The sequence below is a fragment of the Leptonychotes weddellii genome, chromosome 2, assembly GCF_054177405.1.
Source record: "Leptonychotes weddellii isolate Sample4059 chromosome 2, ASM5417740v2, whole genome shotgun sequence".
Lineage (NCBI taxonomy): Eukaryota > Metazoa > Chordata > Mammalia > Carnivora > Phocidae > Leptonychotes > Leptonychotes weddellii.
In genome coordinates this window covers 120359582-120386450 of record NC_138370.1, presented here as the reverse complement: position 1 = coordinate 120386450, position 26869 = coordinate 120359582, and the positions used below count along the sequence as shown (strand labels likewise).

The following is a 26869-nucleotide window of genomic DNA, read 5'->3' as shown; positions in this document are numbered from 1 at the left end:
AGAGGCAGAGGGAGAGGGAGAAGCAGGCTCCCGGCTGAGCAGGGAGCCCGATGCGGGACTCGATCCCAGGACACTGGGATTATGACCTGAGCCGAAGGCAGACGCTTAACCATCTGAGCCACCCAGGCGCCCTAAATTCTGACTGCTAATTAGCTTAAAAATATAAACAAAACCCTGGGAAAAGAGTAATTTCTTCTGTGATTAGCTAACTATAACTTTGTACGAATGGGGAGGTTGGACCTTTCCAATGTAATGCTTTTTTTCTGTGATTAGGCAAATTATGGAACAACAGCATGAAATGCGTTACTATACCAATGTTGTCTCCAAAATGTGAATCTCATTACGGGGTGGTCTTGAGGCCCTTTAATGTTGAATGGGAACAAACAAGTTATTCTAGTTCAAAAGAGTGTTCACACACACGTGTTAATTATACTCTTTTACAGAGGAAAGTTTAACTCTGGTGCTACAATTAAAAAAAAAAGGAAATGGTACATGGGTCAATTTGTAAACACGACAAAAGTAATCAAACAAGATGAATGTTGCAACAATTCCAAAACCCGGAATTTTGGCGTGTGGAGGTACAACCGGACCTTGCTGATGCTTACAGGGGTGGGGTAAAGCATAATGGTCACTCGTCCAGCCTTGCCACCCCTGGTTAAGCCTCATGGCTGCTAGTGAAGTGTAACCGCTCAACTCACTACCACTTGTTTCCACTAGCCGGGAGACGGAATCCAGCAGGCGAATAGGAGCTCACCGCCTGCATCTGTGGCGTGGTGAGGGGCCGAGGGCTGGAGGCACAGGGCCTTGGAACAGCAACGTCCCACTTAGCTCCACGGAAAACACCGGAGGGTCGGGGGAGGGTGTTATTTTTCCATTGTCATTTGGTTGGATTTGACCAAGTATTGCCAGAAAGGCTTTCTGCTGGTAGGCTGCACTTTTCCGTATCCTGCGGCCGGTGGAAAGAGGCTTTCCTTGGGGCTTTCTAGGTCCCCTGTTGAGGATTCCCACCTGGAGGTTTCTGAGGCACCCTTTCCAAGGTCAGGCAATAAGGAAAGCCAGGTACTCACCTGCGTGTTGTTCCTCAAGTTCCGGGACCTCTGCCTTCTTCTTCCCACCTTTCACGGGCTTCCTATGTTTTAGTTGTGTCATGTGCAGGAATTTGGGGCTGTAATAGGGAGGACATAGGAGGAATTGGGACTACTCAGTTGTGGAGGAACTGAAAGTCTGAATAATTATTTTCTAACTCATTAACAAATATTCATTGAGAGCCTATCATGTGCCAGGCAGTCCGCTGTCCTATGTTACACTTATGTTGCTAAGTGAGTAGACCTGAAGAAAGGAGGGAAGGAAGGAAACGCTACTTACCCTCCTGATCTCAGGGACAACTTCACAGCTTTCCCTAATGATTCAGACGAGGTTAGCCCCCTCCCATTACATGCCCCTATAGCACTTCATATTTCCTCTTGGGAGACTCATGACCTTGCATCATCTTGTTCAATGTCTGTCCCCACTTGCCAGGAAGACTGCCGAGACCAGTCTCTCTTTCTCCCTGCAGGGTCCCCTCGCCTAGTTCAGAGACGGGCACATGGTAGGCACCCACAAATATTCATCAGGGAAGCTAAAGAATCTGCGAAATAGGCAGTTTTCCCACTCTCTGACTTTGTTCTTACCTTTCATCACTTGTAACACTGGGCATTGATTGGCTTCTGACCTCCTTGGTCCGTTTTTGACAACAGGATTTGCATTAATCTGGGGTCTTTATGTTCCTGGCTACTAGGCACAACTAACCTCTTCTACCCCCAGGACTCCACCCAGGCACAGCATGCCATCTCCAGGGGCTACCGGAAAATTAGGGTGCTGTGGAGGCGGGAATATTTCGGGGCCTGACCTTATCCTCTGCAACATTGTTCTTCACCTACTTTGTGCAGGTCAGTTGGTAAAATGTAAGGGAAACATTGATGTCAAAATAGAAGAAATACTGGGAAGAGTTAATCATCACAAAGTAAAAAAGCAAAATATAAATCTAGTTCAGTTTTCTAGTATGAAGGGGGTCACTCCACCATATGATCCTTGGAAATTAAAACCAAGACTGAATTAATTATCCTTTCACTGTCTTCGGTTTTCTTTCCTTTCTTATTCAACATTAACTGCCTCTGAAATTATGTTAAAGCAATGATCTCTGTCATAATGTCCTTCAGCTGGCCTTGAAAACAATTTCCTACAGAAAACTTCATTTTTCCTAGGAATCACGTCAACCTTCTTAACCTCATCATTTTTATGGTATTTTGTTTTGTTTTGTTTACCCTTAAGGGATATTAAATTTTTATGTGGCTTAACTTATCTGTGAGTTAGACCAAAGTAATGTTTAAAGTACATTAAATGATTTAAAAGTATTTTGCTTCCTCAGGAAGGCTGTTAATATACACGGAAAATTGTGTGGCAGCAAAATGAGATACTCTCAGCGGTACAGAGTTTATCTTGGGTTGCCCATATAAACAGGCCTCATTTAGCATTAAATCTCATTTTATGTGATCAGGGTTTATTTTTAAATGGGCCACTCAGGATTCATGCTGCAAGACTCTTTTCACTGAGCATCATAGGAAGGCCGTTTTTTCCACCTTCCACCCATATCCTTACACCACAATTTCATACTAAATTTGTGTAGGTTTTCACCAAATTTGCACTGTAAACATTGTATGTAGCCAGTACATATTTATTAACTAAAAACAGTGAAAATGCACGTGGAAGTACTTTGGGAAATTATAAAAGGATATATAAATGCAAGTTATTAATGTTAAGTGATTTGCCTTGTTTTCTTTAAACATGCTAAGAAATCATTATTTTCAGATGTCAAAATGCTTCACGTACATAATCAGGGATATCCTTAGGATTGTGAAGTGCACAAAGGTTCATATTTCAACTCATTTATACCATTTTTTAATACAAATGTATTTCCTAAAAAGGTGTGTGTGTGTGTGTATGTGTGTGTGTATCTGTATGCAGCTATAGAAAGTAAAAAATAAGAGACGTAAACATTACCCCTATTGCATGTATAGAATCCAATAATTTGTTCCTAAGAACTCAAGGTTCATTGGCACATGATGTAATAGTTTAGGGGAAATTTGGAGAATCTGATCCCTTTTATTCCTATCATTTTAGAGTTTATCAATTTTATGGATGTCTTGTTCAAGATTACTACTTGAACAATGTTTGCAATAGATATTAGTTTTATTGACTTTAAAATCACTCTCCCTTCTTACTATGTGTGTATGCGTGTATATATAATTATATATATATGTGTGTGTGTATATATGTATATATATAATCCTAGGAAAACAGTTAACAGATGGGGGCACCTTGCTGTTTAAGAGCCATATAATATTACCTTAAACCCATTCATCGGTTTTGGAAGGGCCAATTCTCAATATTTTTGCACATTTTCAGAGAGGCTCATTTTTATATTAATCTTAAGGATCATTTTATCACCCCTTGAAAGCTTTTCCTGAACTCAAGTAACTCCCTTAAGTAACACAAAAACAGAGGTAGCAGTTGAAATTATGAGACAGTAGGCTTTGCATTTCAGGAATGCATGCCACGGAAAACAAGAATACCAGGCCTCCCCATTCTTAAAAAAACAACCATTCCCTCTGTCATTTTCTCAGTTCATGCTCTAACCTCCTATAATGTTGCTCAGCCCTTCCCTCTCACCTCTTTTTTTCTCCATTTTATTTCCCTTCTATTTCAGGGGAGGGGGAAATGCCTCCAAGATTTGTTTTATGTAGAGAAATTCAGTTTTGTTCAGCCACTATTGCAGAGTTCAGATCTGAGATTCCTTTCATGTGGGAGAACTCAGCTGAAGCTTCGAAGGGACAACTAACGAGAGCCCCTCCCCACTGAGGTAAGTTCTTAGACACAGCCTGTCATGCTCTTTCGTTCACTACAAAGAGGAGAGTAAAGGCAGTTTATTATACCAGTTACCCAAGCACACAAGCAACTGGAGTACAAGATAGTTTTAACTCCCTGGTATTGCTTTTAATAATATCAACGTGAAATATAGTTCCTCTACCTTGTCTGAGGAAAACGGCTGCATCCTCGAGACGGACTGGGAAACAAGGGTTTTGGGGTGAATGTGGTAACCTGCCTCTAGACTTCCAGCCTCCTACCTCTGGGGCCCAGCCCAGCAGACCCTGCTGCAGACCAGCTGTCCCCACAGCCCACGCCCTTCTGTCCTGCCTAGTGGGTATTTGTGCAATTCGGGACTTTATTTCCACAAACTGACCCTTGTATCAGTAGTCTTGAGATTTAAGGACCTTCCTCCAGCTCTGAACAGCTTTTCCCCTCCATTCCAATCCAAAGATTTAACATGAACCTTTCCAGTTGGCTCCTTTGTGAGTGGCTTTTTTTTTTTTAAGGTTTTATTTGAGAGAGAGCATGAGGGAGGGAGGGTCAGAGAGAGGCAGACTCCCTGCTGAGCAGGGAGCCCGACGTGGGACTCGATCCCAGGACTCCAGGATCATGACCTGAGCCGAAGGCAGCCGCTTAACCAACTGAGCCACCCAGGCGCCCTGTGGGTGGCTTCTTTGCTGCTGACATTCTCAGTCCTGTTACCTTTACGTCTCAAATGGTGAAAATCAGTCGAATCAGTTGAATCAGTCCAATAAAATACGAACGAAGTAAAAAAAAAAAAAAAAAGAAATATAGTTCCTCTATTTTGATCACTGTTCTTTGGCGAACACATATATGAACTTATACTTACACCGAACTTTAAAGAAGCGATCTCTCAGTAGTTTACACACATCTCCCTCCTTCCACTTTGGCCTCCTAAAGCTTACTCTCCATGCAGAAGTTAGAGTCATTTTTTGCCCCTAGTACAAAGAATGGCTTCCTACCGTGGTGAGAGCATCGTCTCATCCCCTTACAGGGCCTTGGGAGCCCTACGAGCTCTGCTTCCTGCTACCTCAGCTTCTTCTATCACTCTCTCTCAACCCCTCTGCCCTTCTCCATTCACCATCTTGTTCTTACCAAGCTCCTTTCCACCTCAGCCACTGGGAATGTGCTCTTCCCTCTACCTGGACTTCTCACCCCCTCAGAGATACCTTCCCTGACCACCTCAACCGCAAATCCCTTTCCACTCAGTTTGTATCTCCTCCTGCTTTATTTCCTTCACAGCGCATTGGGCACGTACTACATATTGGACACCTTACGAGAGCATCTCTAGAAGTCCCATTGTTTATTCTCTAGTTCCCCACTTGAATGTAAAATCCACGAGGGCCACGATCTTGTCACTCTTCGCTACTGTTTCCCCAGCAGTTTAATGGTGACTGTTTAATAATTATAACATAACATTAACATGGGAGTCTTTTTGTCTCCGTTGCAGCGGAAGCCCCAAAAGTGAAGGCTAATTTGATAGGAGTGACATCCTCATCAGTGTAATCACTAGGTCTTCTGGGCCGGACATGCTGTGACCATGGAAAGGGTTGCACAAGCATTTACAGGGCACCCCTAACTAATGTGGGGGTAAGGCTGAAGAACTTAGCGTGGCAACAAGAGACAAGGTGGGGGTCAGACCCCAGAGATCTCGGCACAGGGCAGAGAAGTCCCATAGACATGGGATGTGGGGGGGTAGGCAGTACTGTGGGCCAAATTATTCAAAATAGTAGTACTCTTTTTGGATCTTTAAAAGTAACAAAAAAATACAAGTGTGAAGCAAGAATGACTAGTTCTAACTTTTTTTTTTTTTTAAAGATTTTATTTATTTGACAGAGAGAGAGAGAGCACAAGTAGGCAGAACAGCAGGGAGAGGGAGAGGAAGAAGCAAGCTCTCCACTGAGCAGGGAGCCTGACGTGGGGCTCGATCCCAGGACCCTGGGATCATGACCCGAGCCGAAGGCAGCCGCTTAACCGACTGAGCCACCCAGGCGCCCCGACTAGTTCTAACTTTAAACACATGGCATCTGTTTAAAACTGAGGGGTAGGTTTTAATTGAGGCAGTAGAAAACAAACGCTCCCATAATTCAAGGAGGTATGACAAGCTCAGAAATGTACTATCCAGACAGTGCACAGGGATGTAGGGTTTGAGAAGAGATGCCGAAGTATCTGCGATACACCTTTTCCTTTTTGGTCCCCTCCCTAATCTCTGCTTCAAAATGTCAACCTGCTGATCTTGCTTTCCTGCTATAGACCTCCGACACCTGCTGAACAACTTCTTTCCATCCTGAAGATATAGTAAAAAAAAGAGTGAACAGGGCCCTACACCTCCTGATCCCTTCCTAAACCACCCTGAGCCATCTTTTGCCACCCTTCTTGGCTCTCTGGTCGGTAATTCTTATCTCTGGGTTGTCACAGACAGCCTAAGTTTCTATTAACTCTAGGGCATGCTTCTCCACTGTCTACAACATTCTTCTTTCCTTCTCCCTTTGTGTCCTTACTCTTCAAAGTTCTTGCTTCTTCCAATTTTCCCCTGAAACCTGCAACCCAGTTAAGTCATCATTATTTGCAACCACAGAACTTGCACATTTAAAATACTCATCCCACTTGTTACCTATTCATGGGAAGTATTTGCAACCACAGAACTCGCACATTTAAAATACTCATCCCACTTGTTACCTATTCATGGGAAGTATTTTCTTCTCCCCTATAAGGGAAGTTCAGCTGATTCATTATACCACTTCCCTGGTGAGCCACACTTTGTCTGGCCCGCAGTAGGCATTCAATAGTTATCTGTTGAATTTTCGGCTGTGGAATGTATCCGATGTCACTGTAGAACATACATTTCACAACCGAAAATTCAACAGATAATTATTTTATATATATTATATATATGGTTTGATTTATATACATATACATACATAAATATACATATATTATATACATAATATACATATATTATATATAATGTATGAGAGGTAAGATTGCAATCAATGACCTATATAAACACAGGGTGTACCATGTGGGAATGCCACATAATTTAGCACAAAATAGTTAATACAATAATTTAAGAACTGTTTCTCAAGTTCATTTTATATGTATATTGCTGACGTTAGCAACATCAACTTATTTTTGTCCTTTGGCTCTAGTGGTATTTCAATCTTTCTAAATAGATTTCCAGTAGGGCAGCATAAAGTATCAGAGGGACTAAATCTGGGTTAACTTCTGGGCTTGGGCAGATAGGCCAGGTAAATTCTCCAGAGGCAACAAAAAATTGCCCATATGCTTTTCAACCTTGTGCGAGGTTTATCATCTGGCAAAAAATCTTCCAAGAATTTATCCTCTGGCATTTTTCCTTTTCTGAGAAAAATTTCAAGTAAAATATGAAGCAGTAGAATGGGGACAAATGGAATTCCTCCAAAAACAAAATCACTTGTGTGATGACAAGATCTAAAGGATATGGGCAGGCAAGGATTTAATGGAGACAGTTGAACTCAACTTGTATTTTCTTAGGGTGTTAGACACAAGGGAAATATTTAATGAAAGGTAAATCATTCTAATCTTTGTGATAGGCTGAATAATGCCCCCACAAGATATCCATGTTCTAATCCCCAGAACCTGTGACTGTTACCATTCATGGCAAAGGGACTCTGCAGATATGATTATGTGAAGAATTTTGAGAAAAGAAACCAGAAAAACAAAAGGGGATGTGATGCTTGTGGCAGAGGTTGGAATAATACGTTTTGAAGATGGAAGAAGGGGCCACAAGCCAAGGGTTACAGGGGCCACTAGAAGCTGAAAAAGACAAAGAAACAAATCCTCCTCTCAGAGCCTCCAGAAGGAACTGACGCTGTGGAACTTTTAGCTCATTGAAACGGATTTTGGACTTCTGACCCCCAGACCTTCAAGAGAAGAAGTTTGTGTTGTTTTAAGCCACTAAGTTTGTGGTAATTTGTGATAGAAGCATCAGAAGTGTAATACAAGCCCTCTCTTCTCGATTGATACTAAGAACATTTTTTCAAAGTTAGAAATTATAAACATAGGCATAATGACCTTGGGTCGAGGTTATTGGACTGATTTTTGAAGAGTTGAGGGAAATCTTTTGAAGCACAGTAATCCCTTTCATTTTATACATGATTAGAAGAAATAATTTGATAATTATACTATCTTTACCAGTCCAATAGATTTAATAATTTTGAAACGACTTGTAAACTGGTCTTTATCATTTGAATTAAATTTTTAACATCATTGATATAAATACATCATTTCAGTGCTTTCTGGATGGTGGCAGGAATACAGATACTGAACAAACAGTTATGTCATTGTGATTTTCTTTTGTTTTTAGTGTTGTGCTTTATTATTCTAATCATACTAATATCCTTTAAAATGAGATAAAACACACTGAATATTGAGTAATATAGTCTTTGATATCCTTTTTAAAAAATATATTTAAAATCTTTTCAATCTTTCTGAGATATTCAGGTCCTTATGAAGAATCCCATGATGTTAATTACAAAAGTCCTGGAACTTTCTCCCATTTTTTTAAACATTAAGTATTTGCTGAAGATTTTTTTACACTTGAACATATTGTTTAAAATATAATCTTTCTTTCCATGTGACAGCCTCACACAAACAAAATATTTAAAGAAGATGAAGGTCTGTCATTGCTCTATTTAATTAACAGAGACTTTTAGAATTATAGGATGTTAAAAAAAGAACTCGAAAGAAGACTTTAGTGTGATAATGATAATCATCTCATTTCACATCAGAATTTCAACTGGTAAAAATTCTATTTACAGGTGTCATCTGCTAGAACTAGTCAATCTTATTTTATATTGAGTTTTTCTTTCCCCAGTTACTTATGCAAATCAGATGGTGGAGTACAAAATCATGGCTAGAGGTTTACATTTGCTTCTACTTTAGCTCATGATGTAACAATTTCTTTTTTTTATTATCTACGACTTTGGAAGCTCTCAGTTCCTTTGTTTTGCATCTAATTGTTGAATCACCTTGCCTTTTAGTACATAAAGACAATGCATATCTTTTGGGTAGTATATATTCTACAAGATTAACTCATGATGTTTCTAACCAAATTGAGATCTACTTAAATGTACACTTTAATAAATTTTACAATTTATTTTGGGTTATCCACTGGCATTTACAATCTTGCAAATATAATTCACCTAAAACAAATAACTTTATAGTGATTAGGAGACAATGTGAAGCATCCTTTTTTTTTTTTTTAATTACTTCCAGAGTTTTCTCCTACAATAAAACAATGGTAACTTTGTCAAGTTTAGCAATTCTAAAATACTACATATTCTAAGTAATATTCAAATTACTCAGTAAAATGTTTGCCATTTTGAATACTTCCTATGGGGAACATGGCATAGTTACTCTCAATTAAAATTGTTTTCTAATTTTGACTAAGGAAAAGAAGGTTTTAATAATTTAACTTTCTGCAGTGTACAGAGTACCTCATCATCAAAATTGGTAGCATAAGTATATTGTAACAATTTCTATACATCTTTACATATGCCTTTGAGACACCTGCTACGACTGTAAAGTCAGAGAGAAATACACAGATACACTTCCCAATATTTTTTACTCATCGTTTCAGAGGTTTCATCAGATATGAATTTTATTATCAGTTGCCTCTTGGACAAATTCCAGTTGTAAGAAATTAAATGAGAAGTTACTCTATTATGGCTAATTATAAAATTATGTACTATGGTTCAGTGTCTTTTTGGTAACTAAATGGCAGTTTACAGAGCTAATATTGCTGTGCTCTCCAAATGAGGCCAGTCATTAAAAATATGAAATACATGAATACTAAAACCTCCAATATGACTATATTCACAGAAATGTTGTCAGAGCTGGAAGGAACTTGAGATTATCTCCAGTCCATCTCTAGTCTATGGTTGAGAAGCTGATCAGTTCAATTTCAGCAAGTTAATAGCAGCTAGCTCTATGGGCTAGGCCATTCATCACCTGTTCCCTAAGCTAAGAGCATATGTAGCACATCACACTTTCTCTCTCTCTCTCTCTCACACACACACACACCCCACATTACCTTAATATAGGTCTTATAATCTGAACAAGCACATTTTAATATAAATTTGCATGTTCTACTGTGTACTTTTTAATCAGCATTTTCTTTTGGCAGAGGAGTGCAAAAATAAAGTATATTAAAAAAAAAAAAACAGCACAGGGCTTGCTGCATTATGAGTTCTCACAATTTTTTTCCTTTGGTCAATTTTACTGAATTATATCCTAGCAAGTATAGGAATATACTAAAATTAAAGTGTTCTCAGAAATATGCCACAGAAATTCACTAGGCAAAGTACTGATCTAGCCCCAAGACTAAAATACATGGCGGTACTCAACTTCATTACCTGCAAACAGACATTCGCTAGCCTCACCTGCCCCTTTCTTTCTTTAAACATATGACAAATGTACCAGTTATTCTGATTCTAGATTATGTATTTCCTTTCATATTAGAATAAAGAATGTATATATTTCTCTCCTGAATTATATACCTACCAAAATTTTTTTAGTAATACAACACTAAAAAACTTCCTAAAGTAATGTGATGCTGTCCAAAACCTAATAAAAGTTAAGCACAGGCTTTGCCATGAGGAGGAAACTACAGTGCTTTCCAATACTTGTACGTGTGGTCTAATTATATTTTGCTCTCTTAAAATTCAAAAATGGTGTATGGAAACTGATCAAAAAATGTTTTAAATATCTTTGGGCCATAATAGAGACAATGTTTTGATTTGAAAACTTAACTAATAAATTGCCTCTGAGCAGTAAACAATGGTCAGTGATATTTAGGTAGTAAAGTTATTAACTTCACAGAGACACCCAGATCTTATATGCAGTAAGGATTTATTAGAAAAACAAATATTGAATAATTTATGACTTAAAATGGTTCGAATAAAGTTCAGGGGGAATATAAGCAAATCATTTCTCGAACAATTTGAAATATAAGAGGCTTAAACCTTCTATATTTTTGTCAAAATAAGAATTAACTATAGGTGACAGATGCTGTTCCCTACTTAATGGAGGGTCTCAAATTTTACCCTGCATCTCATTGGGAAGGAAATATAAATTTTTAAAATAGAATTAACTTGGGGAAAGGCAACAGTGCTGCAACTCTTAGCACCAAATGTTTTTTCTTGGAGCACCAAATGCTTTAAGGAAAACATTCCAAGTATCAAAGTTTTCAGATAGATAAATATTTATGGATCAAATCCATAAAGAACAGACATTGTTATGAAATATATATAGATGCCTTCAAAACTTTCTTTCCAGGCAGAGTAGACACATAAGTTAGGAATCATTTCCCACTTAATTGTTGTTGCAACCTTATGCAACACAAATGGATTATGGATAAAGACTTCCTCGTTTATACACAAAGTAGATCTTGACTGACATTATGTCCAGAAAATTAAACAGGAACTACTTCTCTCTATAAAATATTAAAAATGATATTAAACTTATAGAAATGGTTTTATTCTAACCTTTTATTTTCCTGCTTAAAAGGTATAGAGGTTTTTGATTTAATTCTTTGGTGAGTAAATAGCACTCTTTCAAAGCAAATTCTTCTATGTGCTAGATGATAAAATGAGAGAAAACAGCATAGATCTGTTCATATCTTTAAGTGCAATGAAATTCCATCTGTCTTTGAACTTTATGAATGGTACATTTTAAGTCTACATATAGACCCTTGCCTCTCTCTCTCCACTGAGAGCTCTTCATAGTGGCATTAGAACTGGAAACCCATTTAAATTACAATCTACAGAAACCTATTTTGTCCTTTAAGGACAGAGGTCTACTCACATTGCTCACGTGGCAAAATCTAAATGCCATACAAATGCCATATGATAGTAGATAAATTCCAAGTGACTACCAAAGAAACAGCCTTAGCTTCTGTAGAAGCTCTTAAATACCATTTATGGGTGTGCATGGATCAGGAATGAAGCGCCGATTTAAGAAAACAGCAACACATGCTGTCCCAGATGCAAATGTAGAACAAAGGTCTATGAGAACTCATTGGGTGTATATCAGTCTTTTCCAAGTTGCACTTGCACACATGGATAATTAATGCCAATAGTATCATTTGTGACTATAAGTGACATCTTGGAACGAATATAATTCTGTCCTGAAACTAACCAGGACAATTATATATTTAACCAACAAAGCTTGAGTTTATGTGGGCTTAAATAAAATGGCAGCAGAGGCACAGGTAAAATTTTATTTATGAATATGTAGACACATGACTTTGGATCCAGCCAGCCAGTGACATAAATAAACTTGAGCAAATGATTCAAGCTAGAGGATATGCATGTATATATATATTTGTGTGAGTAAGGCTTCTTGGAGCCGTGCCACAAATCTAGACACCAACCAACAGAATCGCTCCCGTCCTCTGAAATTTCCATTAAGAGTACAATGGGGGTAATTATACCGGGATGATCCAAATCGCTCTTTCCGTCTTGTGCACTCACATGCCCACCAAACATGAAATGTTCGCCTTCTCCTTTCCAATGTGATGGTTGTTGAACTTATTTTTAGTGTCATTTGATAAGCCTTTGTGCTCGCAGAGAGACATCCCACTGACCCAGCCACTGGTCATTGTCTATACCAGTTCACATCAAAGCAGGCGCGCTTTGTCAGGTTTCGAGTCGAATATCCATTTCGCATCTGAAGTACAGTATCGAAAGTGACTAGATCATTTGAGCTTTTTTCTTCAGCTGCTGCCTTCTTCCTCCCCCATAGTGTTTCCGCTCACGCTAACATAATTTGGCATCGTCGACGTGACACGATGGTGGTTTTTCTAAAAAATTATAATACATACATTTCGATGTTTTGTGGTGGTCGAACCTCCTGAAAATTTAATTTATAAACTGAGAGGAGGTCTTTTTTTCTCTACTGAATCATAACCAAGGTAGAGTGCCCCTCAACATCCAAGTAATGCGCATACAGTAATAGGTCATTCAATGTCAAAAGGCATAAAAAAGATGAGCAAAATCTTCACAGGCTGCTGCTTGCTGTTGCCTTTAATTATATTAATTAAACTTTGAAATTTTCATGCAAAGAGAGTTGCTGGCTTGTGACGCTGAAGAGCCCTTGGAGACTTGGAGGAAGGAAAAACCCTGAGCGGAAGCTTTGTGGTTACCGCTTCCTTTAAATTAAAAGCAAAACAAACTCCCGGTATGTTTACAGATATTAATGCTTTATGCACTACTAAACCCTAAACATAGAGAGTGGGGTAAATCGACCACTCCCAAGGACGAGTTCTCGAAGCACAAGTCCCTTAAACTCCACTCAAGATCTCTGGTTAGAGGCTGTCTTCCTGTGGAATAACGCTCTATTAATTTTCTTCTTTTCCTGAGTGCATAATGAAAGAAAGGTGTCTTCAAAAACTAAAGGGCAAAATCTTGCTTGCTACCAATACCTTGAGGCATCCTGTCTACATTTTGTCATGCGTGTGCACTTTCAGTGTTAGAATGACAAGATTTTCCAGTCAGAAGCTTCCCGTAAGGCACATTGTGATAGGGGACTTGGAAGGATTCTATGATCTGACATAGCTATAAGGCAATGGACTCCTGTCTTTGCTTGGCCTGGTGGGAAATTTCATACTCGCCTGTGGCGGAAAATCTTGTGATGTAAAAACGCAAGTGCCATGTTTCCATGTAAAGCACTCCTCTCTCCATTACAGATCCGTCACGGCCAGTTGTACCGTGGTCCCTGTTTCGATATCATCTTCATGCTGTTGCTTTTGCTTTTCCTCCTCTCAACATTCCAACAAACTTTCTTGTATAAACCATAGCATGTAGATTAACACAAGTCTTTATTTTCAATGTCATGAATCATGAGTTACCACTGGGTTTCATCAACTCTCATGTAGATGGCAGAACAAGTATTTAAAAATGTTTGGTGCAAGCAAAGCAGAAGGCAGAGAGGAAGAAAGCCGTTCTTCCAAAAACTTCTGAAATGCACTTATTTTTTTTTCATTTGGTTGGAAATCAGCAGTGCAAAGATGTATCTTCATACCTTCTTGGTCTTCCTGCTTTCCTTTTACTGAGACGGAACTCGGGAGAAGTTTATGCACCGGCCCTAGAAAAGAAAAAGAAACCATTACTGAAATATTAAAGCAATTACAAAAAAGCATAAGGATACCTAGTTTTCCTACCACGATATAGTAAATGATTACACAAGAACAGGTCAATGCTAAGATGAACCACGAAGTCATGTTTCTCCCCTTGGGTCAAAGCATGGTGGTTCATTCAGATCTTTTCCACAGCAAGTTCATCTACACAATGGGATGGTAAAATAAGAGTGGAAAAAACTCTATGTAAAATAGAACTATGTTATTGCTATTTAAAGTGCAGCATTACTATCTTAGCAATAAAAATATCAAAGCCAAACCCTATGTTTTCTTCTATAATGGATTTAAATGAAAGTACTCCTTTATGCAATCTGGTGCTTTTAAAACTGATATAAAACTTGTGCTTCTAAAATGTATACATGAGGAATGCACTTGAGAAGTAGTAAGAGGCTGAGGATCAGGAGTCAGAGAGAGAGGGAAGAGATGTCATCTCTTTGTGATTGCATTTTATAACTGGCTTTTGCAAAAGACTTAGAAAATTTGGCCTCTGTGGTTGACCATCTCTCTGTGCACAACTACACACCATCATTATGTGGCCTCTCCAAATGGTGACTATTCATTTGCATTCCACATTTTTAAAGAGACTTTGTCATTCCAACTCCTTCAGCACTTCAAGAAAGGTTACAAAGACACGTTGTTTCATATGTCATTGTAAATAATCCAAGAATTATTTGAAAACAAAGTTTTCAATTACTGATAAAGGATCTCCTCTTTCCCTCTCCTTGGTATGACCCTGCTGATACCCAGTACTGCATAAATCACATCCAGATTTCTCAATAGGCCAAAAGTTAGCATACTGCTTTCCAATTTAGGGTAAGGATTATCTTCTTACTGAGATTTTCCTATTTGTCCTAATATCTGCTCTCTAACTTCAGATTTTAGAACTTCTCTTTATTTCTCTCTGAATGTGAACAATAAGTTTGTTTTAAATATCCAATACATGGGAGGGGCGCCTGGGTGGCTCAGTCGTTAAGCGTCTGCCTTCAGTTCAGGTCATGATCCCAGGGTCCTGGAATCGAGCCCCGCATCGGGCTCCCTGCTCAGCAGGAAGCCTGCTTCTCTCTCTCCCACTCCCCCTGCTTGTGTTCCCTCTCTCACTGTGTCTCTCTCTGTCAAATAAATAAATAAAATCTTTAAAAAAATAAATAAATAAATAAATATCCAATACATGGGAATATTCAAAAGAAACAACAAATACTGTTGGAGAAGAAAGCCTGGAACATCAAAAAGGGTTTTGGTCCATTTTTCTGTCAAAAATGTCTGCTCTATAAATTTAGATATTTCAGAAATGAATGAAGAGAAAAGCAAAAAAGCAAACTTGTTTCCATTAACTTTTGCCTAAAAGGCAGAGACATTCACCAAATTATACATCCTCTAAATAATTTGGAGGCAACATTATTACAACTGTCAATTTTATTACTTACTTTGTACCTGATGTCTACAAATAATATCTGTGCAAAAGGGAGTGTGAGAAAAGCATAGAGAAGGCCACCTGAGAATGAGGTCAAAATCCTTGGTAATGCAATGGTCATAGGTCATGCACTCAGACTATATTTCTGTATTGTCTAGAACCTTCAAACAAGATCTTTAGAATGAATACTAAGTGAAAAAATGCTCTTCTCCAGATTAGCTAAGTATGACACCAAAAGCCATGGAAACATTAAAAATGTCATTTTCATGACATATCCCTTCTTTCAACATTTTTTTTCAAGGGAGACAGGTAGGAAAAATGACATAATTAATAAATATTTGAGCAAAGCAATAAAACAGTGCTTCTAAGCCACAATAGTGTAACTATATATGCAATAAGAAATAGATCTGAACTATGCCTATGAAAACAGTAATGAACATTAAAAATACGATCTTCTGGAGTCTTTCGAGAATCCAACAAATACATGAATAATTATATTATGGCAGCAAAGACATGAATTAATGACATCTTTTTCTTGTGTATTTATGGACCAAAAAAGTAAAAGTTTTCTCTCTTCTGCATAATTTTGAAAAGAAGTTATCATGAATCTCTACTTTTACTTGAGTGTGATCACTAATTAACTAGATGTAGATATATAGGGCTCCTTCTCTGACCACTTTTGTTCTACACACCAGATTAATCTTAGTGACTCGGATTCACCTACTTTAAGCAATTGGATAGTTTAAAAAAATGAGATTCATAGTTCACCTCAATTCTTAAAATCACTTCAATGCCTAAATTATGCCAGACATAATTATTTTTCATTTCATTTGATATGGTTTAATTATAGACATAGAAACTCAAATGAAGAAAACCCTATTGATTTTGACTCTGAGGTCCTGACCTCCACTCTTCCAAACTTTGGGATTAAGGACTGATCATCAGCTGTCAAACGTATACTGAGGCAAGTACTAAAAACACCTGTTAAATGCACATACACTCCTGTGTTTTAACACACACCCATTAACAAAATAAATAAATAAATACCTTTTCTCCTCCTAATCAAGGACTCGGTGTTTCCCACTTTTTGTCAAGTGCTGATAATGTGGGGGTGTATTTTTATTTTACAGAAATCTAAAAGATGGTAACTTGGAGGAGTTATGTTCAAGAGTTACTTTCTCTGTTAAGCATTACCCTGTTCTCCCAGTCACAGGGCTCTTCCCCTCAAAGTTCCCATAGCATCTCCACTACAGCCAAAGCACATTATGCCATAATTGTCTGCCTGAATATCTAAAGAAAGATAACAGTGATTAAGTCTAAGGGTTCAAACGCCCTAGTTATGGGTTGCAGCTCTGCCACTTGTTAACTGTGTGATGATAGGCAACTCATTTCACTGCGGTGTGTCTCAGTTTCCTCATCAGGAATAAAAATTCGACCTATTCTTAGGACTGCTATAAAGATTGAATCTATGAATATGCAGAGAGCACTTTGTACACTACCTGGCACTTAGTAAACTCTCAATAAAAAATAGGTACTTATTATCCATACCCCCTCTGTGTCATTGCAGTGCCTAACATAGAGCACACTCATAATAAATACTTAGAAACAAATGAAGAGATGGATGATAAACATATAAATGAATGAAGACATAATGACTAGACCTCAAAAACAGGAAGACAGAATAAGTATAAATTTGAAAGAGAAAAGGGATTACAAAGGAGAAAAATACAGCCGTGGAAAAGGAGAGAAGAAAATATAGAGAAACTGGAAGAGAGTAGCCCTAAAGAGGAAAAGATAAAAATTGAATAATTAAGAAAAAAAGAAACTAGTGGCCAGAAGGGAATTTTTATTCAGTATTCCATCAGGGATCTTATTCCCAGAGGAATCTGTCAACTACTCACTCTTGAGGTCACTCCCAACAACGAACTGTGCCAAAGTGTTTCAGCATTCCATGTTCCCATAGATCAATTTGTTTACTTGTCTCTGAGTTGTATTTATTTAACGTCCTGGGTGAGCCCATCTGAATGCAATTCTACTCAAGAGTGTATGGGTCTGACACAAGCCAGTGATCAAAATATCTTATAATCCACAGTTAGCATTTTCATTCTTACGATATACAACTCAGGGAGTTTCCATGAAATGCCTGGTCAAGCACTTGTTCAGGTCACAAACAACCTAATTTTTTAAAATGTGTGTGTGTGTGTGTGTGTGTGTGCGTGTGTATGCATACGCATACACACGCACACACAGCCTATCTCAAGTGCTATGCAGACTGGGATTGATTTAAATAAGAATATAGAGAAGCTCTTCCATTTTCATACCACATCAATCTTTCTAACCATACCCCTGGTATCTAGAGCATATATTTCTCCATTCAACCAATAATGTAGAGTATTTATACCTCAGGCACTAATTGTGATAACTTTGGAATTCTTTCCCTCCAGATCAGTTGGCAAAACTATCTTCAAGAGGGAAGTTCTAAGTGAAATACTAGCCATCTCTCTAGGTCAGGTTTTTTTCATACTGAAGTCCACGAAGACCTGTGGGTTCTACAAGGTGCCTCGGGGGTTACTATGGCTGGCGTGGTGCACAGGAAGGGAATGAGCAGGCACAATGCAAGCCTCTCAATCCTCATTTGGCTCAAATAACTCCACCCTCACCTACCTTTAAAACTGTAATTCACTATAAGATTTTGTTTATGTTTGTATTAAAAATGTATTTTGATAATTATTATTCAAGATTTTCATGCCTATGTTAAGCCAGGTCACCAGTAAACAATTTATATACCTGGACTTGGTTTCTTTACTTTTCTTTAGAAAGGCCTCCCTACATCTAGATCTCTGACACCATTCCCTCAACTTTTGGTCACATTAGGAGCCCAAATAACTCGTGGTCATATAAAGAGAATTTTATATTTTGGAAAATTGCTACTGAGGACACAGATATTAAGGGATCAATTATTGAAATTCAGAGCTAGCTAGAAAAAAGCTTCTGGTAAGTTTATGTGCTTCCTTTATATTATATAATGGCAACCATGATTCAGCCTTTCTCTTTGTGAGTTGGCTTTCAAAAAGCTCAGGCACATGATGTTCTAGAAGTTATTACCACCCTTAATGTATGGTATCTTGATTTATATCTTGACTTCTGCCCATAATTCTTTATTTTTATTCTGAAGTTTTATGCTACCATACTTTTTTCTCAAGACTTCTTTAGAAGTAGACAAGCTATAAGTAAATGTAAACTAATACATATTTCTTTCTTAAATCTCAACTTTCTTATTCATGAAGACTCCATATTGAGCTAAACCTTCAAAACCCTCCAACAAATGAATTACCTCAACTTCTATCTTATACGAAAAGATAATATCATGTCTACTTCCCTTTTTTGTTGCCTTTTCTTATTCTGGTGGGACTTAATGAAGTACTCTGCAGATAGCTGATGTCAAATGATGATTAGTTTGAACTTAATCTGAGTTAACTTAGATAATTAATATGAACTTGAAGTTTATACATGCAAGCATATTAAAACTATATTCTTCATAAAATCCGAAAAGTTCTCCTATAAGAATAAATACCCTAGGTCTAATGACTGAAAGCTTCACTTTGTTTTCTTTGGCTTCTAAAAAAATAAGCATAATATGACTCATTCTTTATAAACTTGAAATGTATTAACATATCAATTCATCTCTTAGAGTAGAGCTCTGTGCAGAAGCTTTACTCCATTACCCACTTTCCCTCAGCCTAAGAAGGAACAAAATGTATCAAGGATAAATCACAAATAAAACTTTGGTCATAACAAAGTCTAAATTCACAATTAGAATTTGTCAGCTTTAACTTCACTTAAGTGATTTTTCAGGCATTTAACAAGTATCTAAGAAGTTCATTGACATTTCTCCAGAAATCCTTGTTGGCAATACCTTCTCTTGGGTCTCATCATACATAGAAGTAGGAAATTGATACCCAAAATAAAATTGTCCAGTGCTGTTACTGCTCTAACGAGATGAAAACAAGGTAACAGTAGAAACTGACATATTTGCTGTTGGTTAAGTATGTAGACCCCAACTCTGTTACAGTCTTTGAAAACTGATTTCATCCATTCATTTTCACTGTAGCCAATAATAGTAGTGTTAGCCAGAGCAAGTGCCATGTTTCCCATCTCTTGAGCATTAAAATTCTGTGGGCATTAAGGCTTGTGAACTCCTATCTGCACAGGATGTATTTCACTGCTATAACTGTTATAGTGTTATGCTCACCTCATAAATATCCACTGACAAGCTGAGGCATACAACTGCACTTTAGTTTAGACTTTTCAAACACAGATAGCTGATTTATTTATATATCCACTTCTAAAAAGAATTTACTAAACCTTCATGCTCTGTGCAACTGTAAACAGTGATTCAAATTTAAAATTGTATAGAAAGCACAGATACATATAGAAATAGACACAAAACAATTCAAGAGGTCCAGGAAATCATGATTATCAGGAAAGAATGCCGAGTTGAGGACACAACAGGCTCTTTGGGTGGAGATTTTCTGCAGCAACTGAAGGTACAAGACTGAAGAGAGGGCACATACTATCATCTTTCTCTCTTTCTCATATATATGTGACAGAGATCTATCTATATATGAGATATATATATAGAGAGAGCAATTTATATATAAACACATACAATTCTATACATACATATATAGAATATATATAGAATATGAGATAATCTGTATATCCTCTGCTCAAAATAAAAGTGCAAGATTTTGAGCTGAAATATAAATTCCACATACTCTTGCAATGGAAGCTCAACCTATAAAAGCCCCATTTTACGGCAGAGACCACACACCATATGGATATTCAGTAGATGTCATGAAGTGAAGTGCTGAGCTTGCTTGACAAAATTACTTTCAAATGGTTTTTTTCCCCTTTTCATTCTATTATGGCATCTGCAAAATTTTAGTGACTCTACACATACTGTTAACATTTACTTTGTAAATATTCAGGTTGGTCTCCCAGTTTTTCTTGAGATTCAGGCATACAGTTTAAGTTAATAAAATATCTAATCCACAACTCATAATAAGATATGAAATTGACCCTTCAAAGTTATTGCTTGTAAGATATATATATATATATATATAATTTTGACAGTTTTCCAAAAACATTGCTGGCAATACGTTCTTGGGCCTCATGATACATTGTAATGGGAAGTAGATGCCCAAAAGAATTATATATGTAAAATCAGAATTCCATATATTCTTTTAGTTGGGTACCTCATAAGTAATGTAGGAACAATTTTCCACTTTATAATCTCAATTAGAGTACTAATTGTATCTTAGGTCTTAAACCAACAGTAAAAAAAAAAAAATAAAAATAAAAAATATAACTTAAAGCTATAGAAAAACAGTATATAAATTCTGTACATGCACAGTGTAACATTATGGGTATGTAACAAAAGACTGAAAACGATCCAAATAGCCATCAGTAATGGACAAGATGAATAAACTATAAAATACAGATAGAGAATTGAATATTATAAATCATATACAGCTGTTAAAAAGAATGAGGGAGATCTCTATATACTATTGTGGAATAATGGCCAGGATTTATTAATGGAAAAAAAAAACCAAGCTGCATATAGTATATATATTATGCTATATTTTATGTTACAAAGAAGAAAAATACACTAGAATTGATACACACTTATATTTTCAAATGGAAATAAAAAGCCAATATTTGCCTTGAAAATAAAAACAGTTACTGATAGGTGGAAAGGAGACCCAGGGTGGAGTGGATAAGGATGTAAATGAGATCTTTTAATAGATCTTGTTATATGCTATCAAATGCAATCATAAATATTTTACATTTTCAAAAAAATATTTAATAGAAAAGAAATCCCTATGAACTAAAATAGCCTTCACTAAGAGCAAGTAAGAATGCTGCCAAAAACTGAGGATATGGCAGGAAAGCTGAGAGAGATCCCTTCATAGTACATGAGGTTTTCCCCGAGAACACGGAAGTAGTCAATTGAAAGCTGGGAGAAAGTCAGGATGGAAGAGAAATATTTCCCTCTCCAAAGGGATCTTCCCCAAGGGAAAGGAAACAGCTCACTAAAGGTTTGGGGACTGAGAGGACTGAGAAAAATAACCCTGAGGGACCCAGGGCCTTTTAAAATGATAAGGCAGCAGTCGGCTGAAACCTGGGAACAGGAGAACTGAGAAAAATCCCTCCAAGGTTAATGAGGCCTTCTGAGAGTGCAAGACATTGGCCAGTCAAAGGCTGTAGGCAGGAATCAATATGGAAGCTGGTCTCTCAAGCTATAGAAAGTGGTGGAGGGTGTGAGTGAGGGGATGGGATACTAGCAGCTGGAGAGCAAAGACAACTCCCCTGCAACCAAAAAAGCTCACAGGTGGGCTATAAAGCAGAGAGAGAGAGAGAGGAAGAGAGCTCTGATGAAATGAAATCCCTGACCCTACCCTCAAAAATTTTTAAGCCAACAGTGAACTAAAAATAACTAAGAAGGCAACAAACTGTGATCCAGCTCAGCTACAGATTAGCAACACAACAGAGGAAGTGATATATATGTTTCTAGAGGTAAATATTATCTAGTCTATTTTTATTTATAATGACCAGCATAAAATAACAAATTGTGGTACACACCAGAAGCAGGAAATTATGGCCCATAATCAATGGAAAACACAGTCAATATGGGCAAATCTGCAGTTAATAGATACAAACCTTAAAATAACTATGATAAAAATATTAAAAAGTCTAGTGAAAAAGATAGGTAGCATGTATAAAAATATGGTAAATTTCAGCAGAAACTATAAATAAGAATGAAATGGAAAAGCTAGAGAGGAAAATGTAATATTAGAATAATGTTTTTTGGGTCACCTGGGTGGCACAGTCAGTTGAGTATGTGACTCTTGATTTTGGCTCACGTCATGATCTCAGTGTCATGAGATCAAGCCCCACATCAGGCTCCATGCTCAGCACAGAGTCTGCTTGAGGTTTTATATCCCTCTCCCTCTGCCTGCCCCCTACCCCCACTGTGTGCACGCGCTCTCTCTCTCAAATAAATAAATCTTTAAAAAAAAGAATAATGTTTTTGATACATATAAAAATAGACATAGAGCAGAAGAGAAGCTCACTGAACTTGAAGGTAGGGGAATAGGAATTGTTCAAATTTAAAAAAAAGAAAAAAATAACTAAAGAGAGTCTGAGACTAGTGGGACTATATCTAATGGGTTAATGAATGATAGGTGTCCTAGAAGTAAAGGAGAAATAATGGAGAAGAAAAACTTGAAAAAATAATGGCTGAGAACTTCCTAGAATTGATGAAAGGCATAAACCTACAGATCACTGAAACTTAGTGACCCTCAAGCAGGATAAATACACAAAAAAAATATCAGGGAACATACAGTAAAAGGTATGAAAACCAAAGAATATCATAAAAACATACCTCTCTGTCCCTCATCACCTTCCCCCAGACATTATATAGAGAGAAAACACTCCTAAGCAGGACAGCCAACTTTCTATCAGCAACAGTGGATGACACAAGACAATGAACTCCCCCCAAAATGCTAAATGGGGCTGCGAAAGGGAAGTCAACCTAAATTTCCATATTCAGTGAAAATACCCTTCAAGAATGTAGGTAAATAATTCGCAACAATGTGGATGGAGCTAGAGTGTATTATGCTAAGTGAAATAAGACAGTCAGAGAAAGACAAATACCATATGATTTCACTCATATGTGGAATTTAAGAAACAAAACAGATAAACATAAGGGGTGGGGGGAGAGAGAGCAAACCATAAGAGACTCTTAACTATAGAGAACAAACTGAGGGTTGATGGAGGGGAGGTGGGCAGGGGATGGGCTAAATGGGTGATAAGTATTAAGGAGGGCACTTTCTGTGATGAGGACTGGGTGTTATATATAAGTGATGAATCACTAAATTCTACACTTGAAACCAATATTACCATATGTGTTAACTAGAATTTTTTTAAAAAATTGAAATCTAAAAAAAGAAAGAAAATGTAGGCAAAATAGAAACATTTTAAGATAAGCAAAACCCGACATAATTTACCTGCAATAGACTTCAACAATAACAAGTGCTAAAGTTCTTGAAATGAAAAGATAAGACATTAGATGGAAGCCTAGAGTTGCAGGAGGAAATAAAGAGAAAAAGAGGAGTAAATATGTAAATAAATGAGAAATACAAATATATAAAAGAAAGCTTCTTTATGACACTACTGATTACTTGAAACAAAAATATCATATTATGGAATTCCTAACATATGTAGAATTAAAATATATGACAACAAAAGCACATAGAGTTAGAGGAGGAAATGGGGATTAGGCCACTGTAATGTTTATATATTTTTCTTAAACTACTATATTATTTGATAGTAAATTGTGAAAAGTTCTAAAAGCATATTGTTATTTCTAGAGCAACCACAAAAAAATTGCACAAAAATATAGCTAAGAAAGAGAGGACAAGAAATGGATTACAAAAAATTACTATGTTAACCCAAAAGAGAGCAGAGAAGGAGAAACAGAATAAGGAATGGACAGAACAGGGGCGCCTGGGTGGCTCAGTCATTGAGCGTCTGCCTTTGGCTCAGGTCACAATCCCAGGGTCTTGGGATCGAGCCCGGCATCGGGCTCCCTGCTCAGCGGGAAGCCTGTTTCACCCTCTCCCACTCCCCCTGCTTGTGTTCCCTCTCTCGCTGTGTCTCTCTCTGTCAAATAAAAAATAAATAATCTTCAAAAAAAAAGAATGGACAGAACAAATAGAAATGAAATATAGAGATGTAAGAACTGGAAACAAACTGAAACAAATGAATTGGATACATAACTACACACAGAAAAAAATTATTTCAAGTGACTAAAACAGTATTTTGCCTGTAAATCAATAACAGAATATAATCCAAGGATAAATAGAGCAGCAAAGAAATGTTTTGTTTCATTCATCAATCTTAATTTTACTAATACTATTTTATTATTAATTTGTAGCTATGTATACAATAGGTTAGAGCAGTAAGTAAGTACTTTGGTATTGTTAAGGCCAACTTAAGAGAAAGGTGATACAAGTATAAATTTTAAAATATTCAGTAAAATCTTTTAATGTTAAATTGAAAATATACCATAAACTCATGATTTTTTCAAAACTATTTAATTTTCTAGCTTTATGTACTGAAATGCTTAGAAGCAATGACAGCCCAACAACAATTAGCACCCCTAATATCCAAAATGTGTTCTCTAAATACCATTATCTACTAAAAACATCTAGAGTCCTTTAGAGTTGGATAGGTTATTCCAGTTTTAAAACAGAAAATGCAAAAGATGATTCTGGGACATTTTATGCCAAAATAAAATAAATTTATGAAACACTAATGTGGGCCATGTCAAAAATATATAGTAATCAATATGATGGATCAGGCTTTTACCACCTGCTTTCTCTGATCTATCTTGGCATACCTAATAGTAGAACAATTGATGCAGTGCATTATAAAGTGCACAGCACCACTTAGGAATAATTCATGCCAAAAAAAAAAAATGCAAATCTGAATCAGAGTAAGGGGGTACAAAGTATCAGTATATATGAGTGTGTGTTGGGAACCAGGGCTGGAGGAGTTCTAATTGTATAAAAAGTGTTCAAGGTAGCTCTTGAGCAGAGATTCAAAGGAAGTCAATGCAATTGGGACTACCTGGGGAAGAATAACCCTGTTAGAGAAACCAAGTGCAAAGACCCTGGGATGAAAGCATCTTTGGCATATCTATAGGAAAGTAACTGAATGTGGCAGAAACAGATTGAACAATGGAGAAAGTGGATGATGAAGTCACAAAGGAAGCAGAGACCCTATCATGCAAAGCCCTGTAGGAGTAACCGCTACAAATCCTCCTTTTAAAAAGCAGATACTGGAGCACCTGGGTGGCTCTGTCGGTTAAGCATCAGCCTTCGGCTCAGGTCATGATCCCAGGGTCCAGGGATCGAGTCCCGCTTCCGGCTCCCTGCTCAGCAGGGAGTCTGCTTCTCCCTCTACCCCTCCCCCCTGCTCATGATCTCCCTCTCCCTCTCTCTCAAATAAATAAATAAAATCTTAAAAAAAATAAAAAAACAAAAAGCAAAGCTACTAATTATACAAAGTTAACATCTGGATCCCTCTCATTTCTTTTACAGTAGATTGAGTTAAACTGTTAAATGAGTTACTTTTCAAACTTCTTAAGATTCACATGTGCCAAAATATTCTCCTTCCTTTCTTCCTTCTCTCCCTCCTTCTCTTACACACACACACACACACTCAACAGACAATATCAAAATAAAGAACTCAAATTCCCATCATTATATCAAATAATGGCTAATTGAAAATTCAATCCATATTTGAATTATGCATTTAGGAAAATGTTAAAAAAATCCAAATGGAAGCCATATTACATCACTACTGTTTAATTAGGTGAGAAATAGAATAAATTAATTTATTCAGTGTGGAAGAATGCTGCATGAAAATACTAATTTTCATTAGAGTATTTCTAGACTTAAAATTTTATGTTAATATCACAGAGCAAAACTTTTACAAGCAATTCATGTAATTTTTCCTAGGAAACTAGGCATTGAAAATTCATTTGTCTTATCAAACTGCTTTTGGCACATTTAAGAGAAATCCTGAATAGTTACATATACATCATTAGCACTGAAAAATATTCATTGAGAGATTTTCCTAATGTATATGACCCTAGAGATGCAGTGATGTATCTCTAGCTAAGTTTCTAAGAATTAAATCCTCACTTTTGTGACCCTGAAACAGTATATGTTGTCTCACTCAAAAAATAATAATAAAAATATGTTGATGATTTCAACCTGCATTTGAATCACACAGATTTGTATTAGCTTTCTTAAAAGAATTAAGAGAATTCACAGTTCTTTGGGTCATTTGTCAGCTAAATTCCCAGCTAATGTGAAACTAAGGATTTTTCAAAGAAAACTTTAAGTTTTTAAATTGATAGTATATGGATAATATAAATTAAAGATACTTTATAGAAATGTACAGCTTTCAAATCTTCATTGTAAAGGACAATTACAGATTACTTTCTAGAAGATTACAAATAAAAAATTTTTATGAAAAAATCCACCTATCAGCTTAGCTGGAAAATTAGTTACTGGAATACTGTTTTCTTTTAGCATGGCAAGTATTTAGTGAACTCATTCCACGCATTCAGTTCTAATAGAAGACATATGTATGTATTCAATTTTTGAGCAACAAATTTATGCTTTACTTATTTTTTGTCCCATGTTGGAAAAACAATTGCAAACAACTGAAGTCATTTTTATATCTAATGAGCAGACATCCCAAATCCCCAAAGTCAG

General features: G+C 36.9%; 1 protein-coding gene and 1 long non-coding RNA gene across 3 annotated transcripts in view; both read right to left on the bottom strand.

The window, feature by feature from the left end:
• The window catches only part of LOC145720177 (uncharacterized), a 32458-nt gene extending 30265 nt beyond the window's left edge, over window positions 1–2193 (bottom strand). Inside the window, exon 1 of the long non-coding RNA XR_014142971.1 lies at window positions 1068–2193. This is a non-coding gene — a long non-coding RNA (uncharacterized LOC145720177). The remainder of the gene's footprint in view (window positions 1–1067) is intronic.
• A 9980-nt stretch (window positions 2194–12173) lies between these two features.
• ANTXR2 (ANTXR cell adhesion molecule 2) overlaps window positions 12174–26869 on the bottom strand; it is a 149734-nt gene continuing 135038 nt past the window's right edge. For both annotated transcript variants that reach the window (XM_031041750.2, XM_006745642.3), the window contains one exon: window positions 12174–14052. Coding sequence is in view for 1 of the 2 variants with exons in the window: in XM_006745642.3 (XP_006745705.1) it covers window positions 14014–14052 (39 nt within the window). In the remaining variant the exon portion in view is untranslated. The remainder of the gene's footprint in view (window positions 14053–26869) is intronic.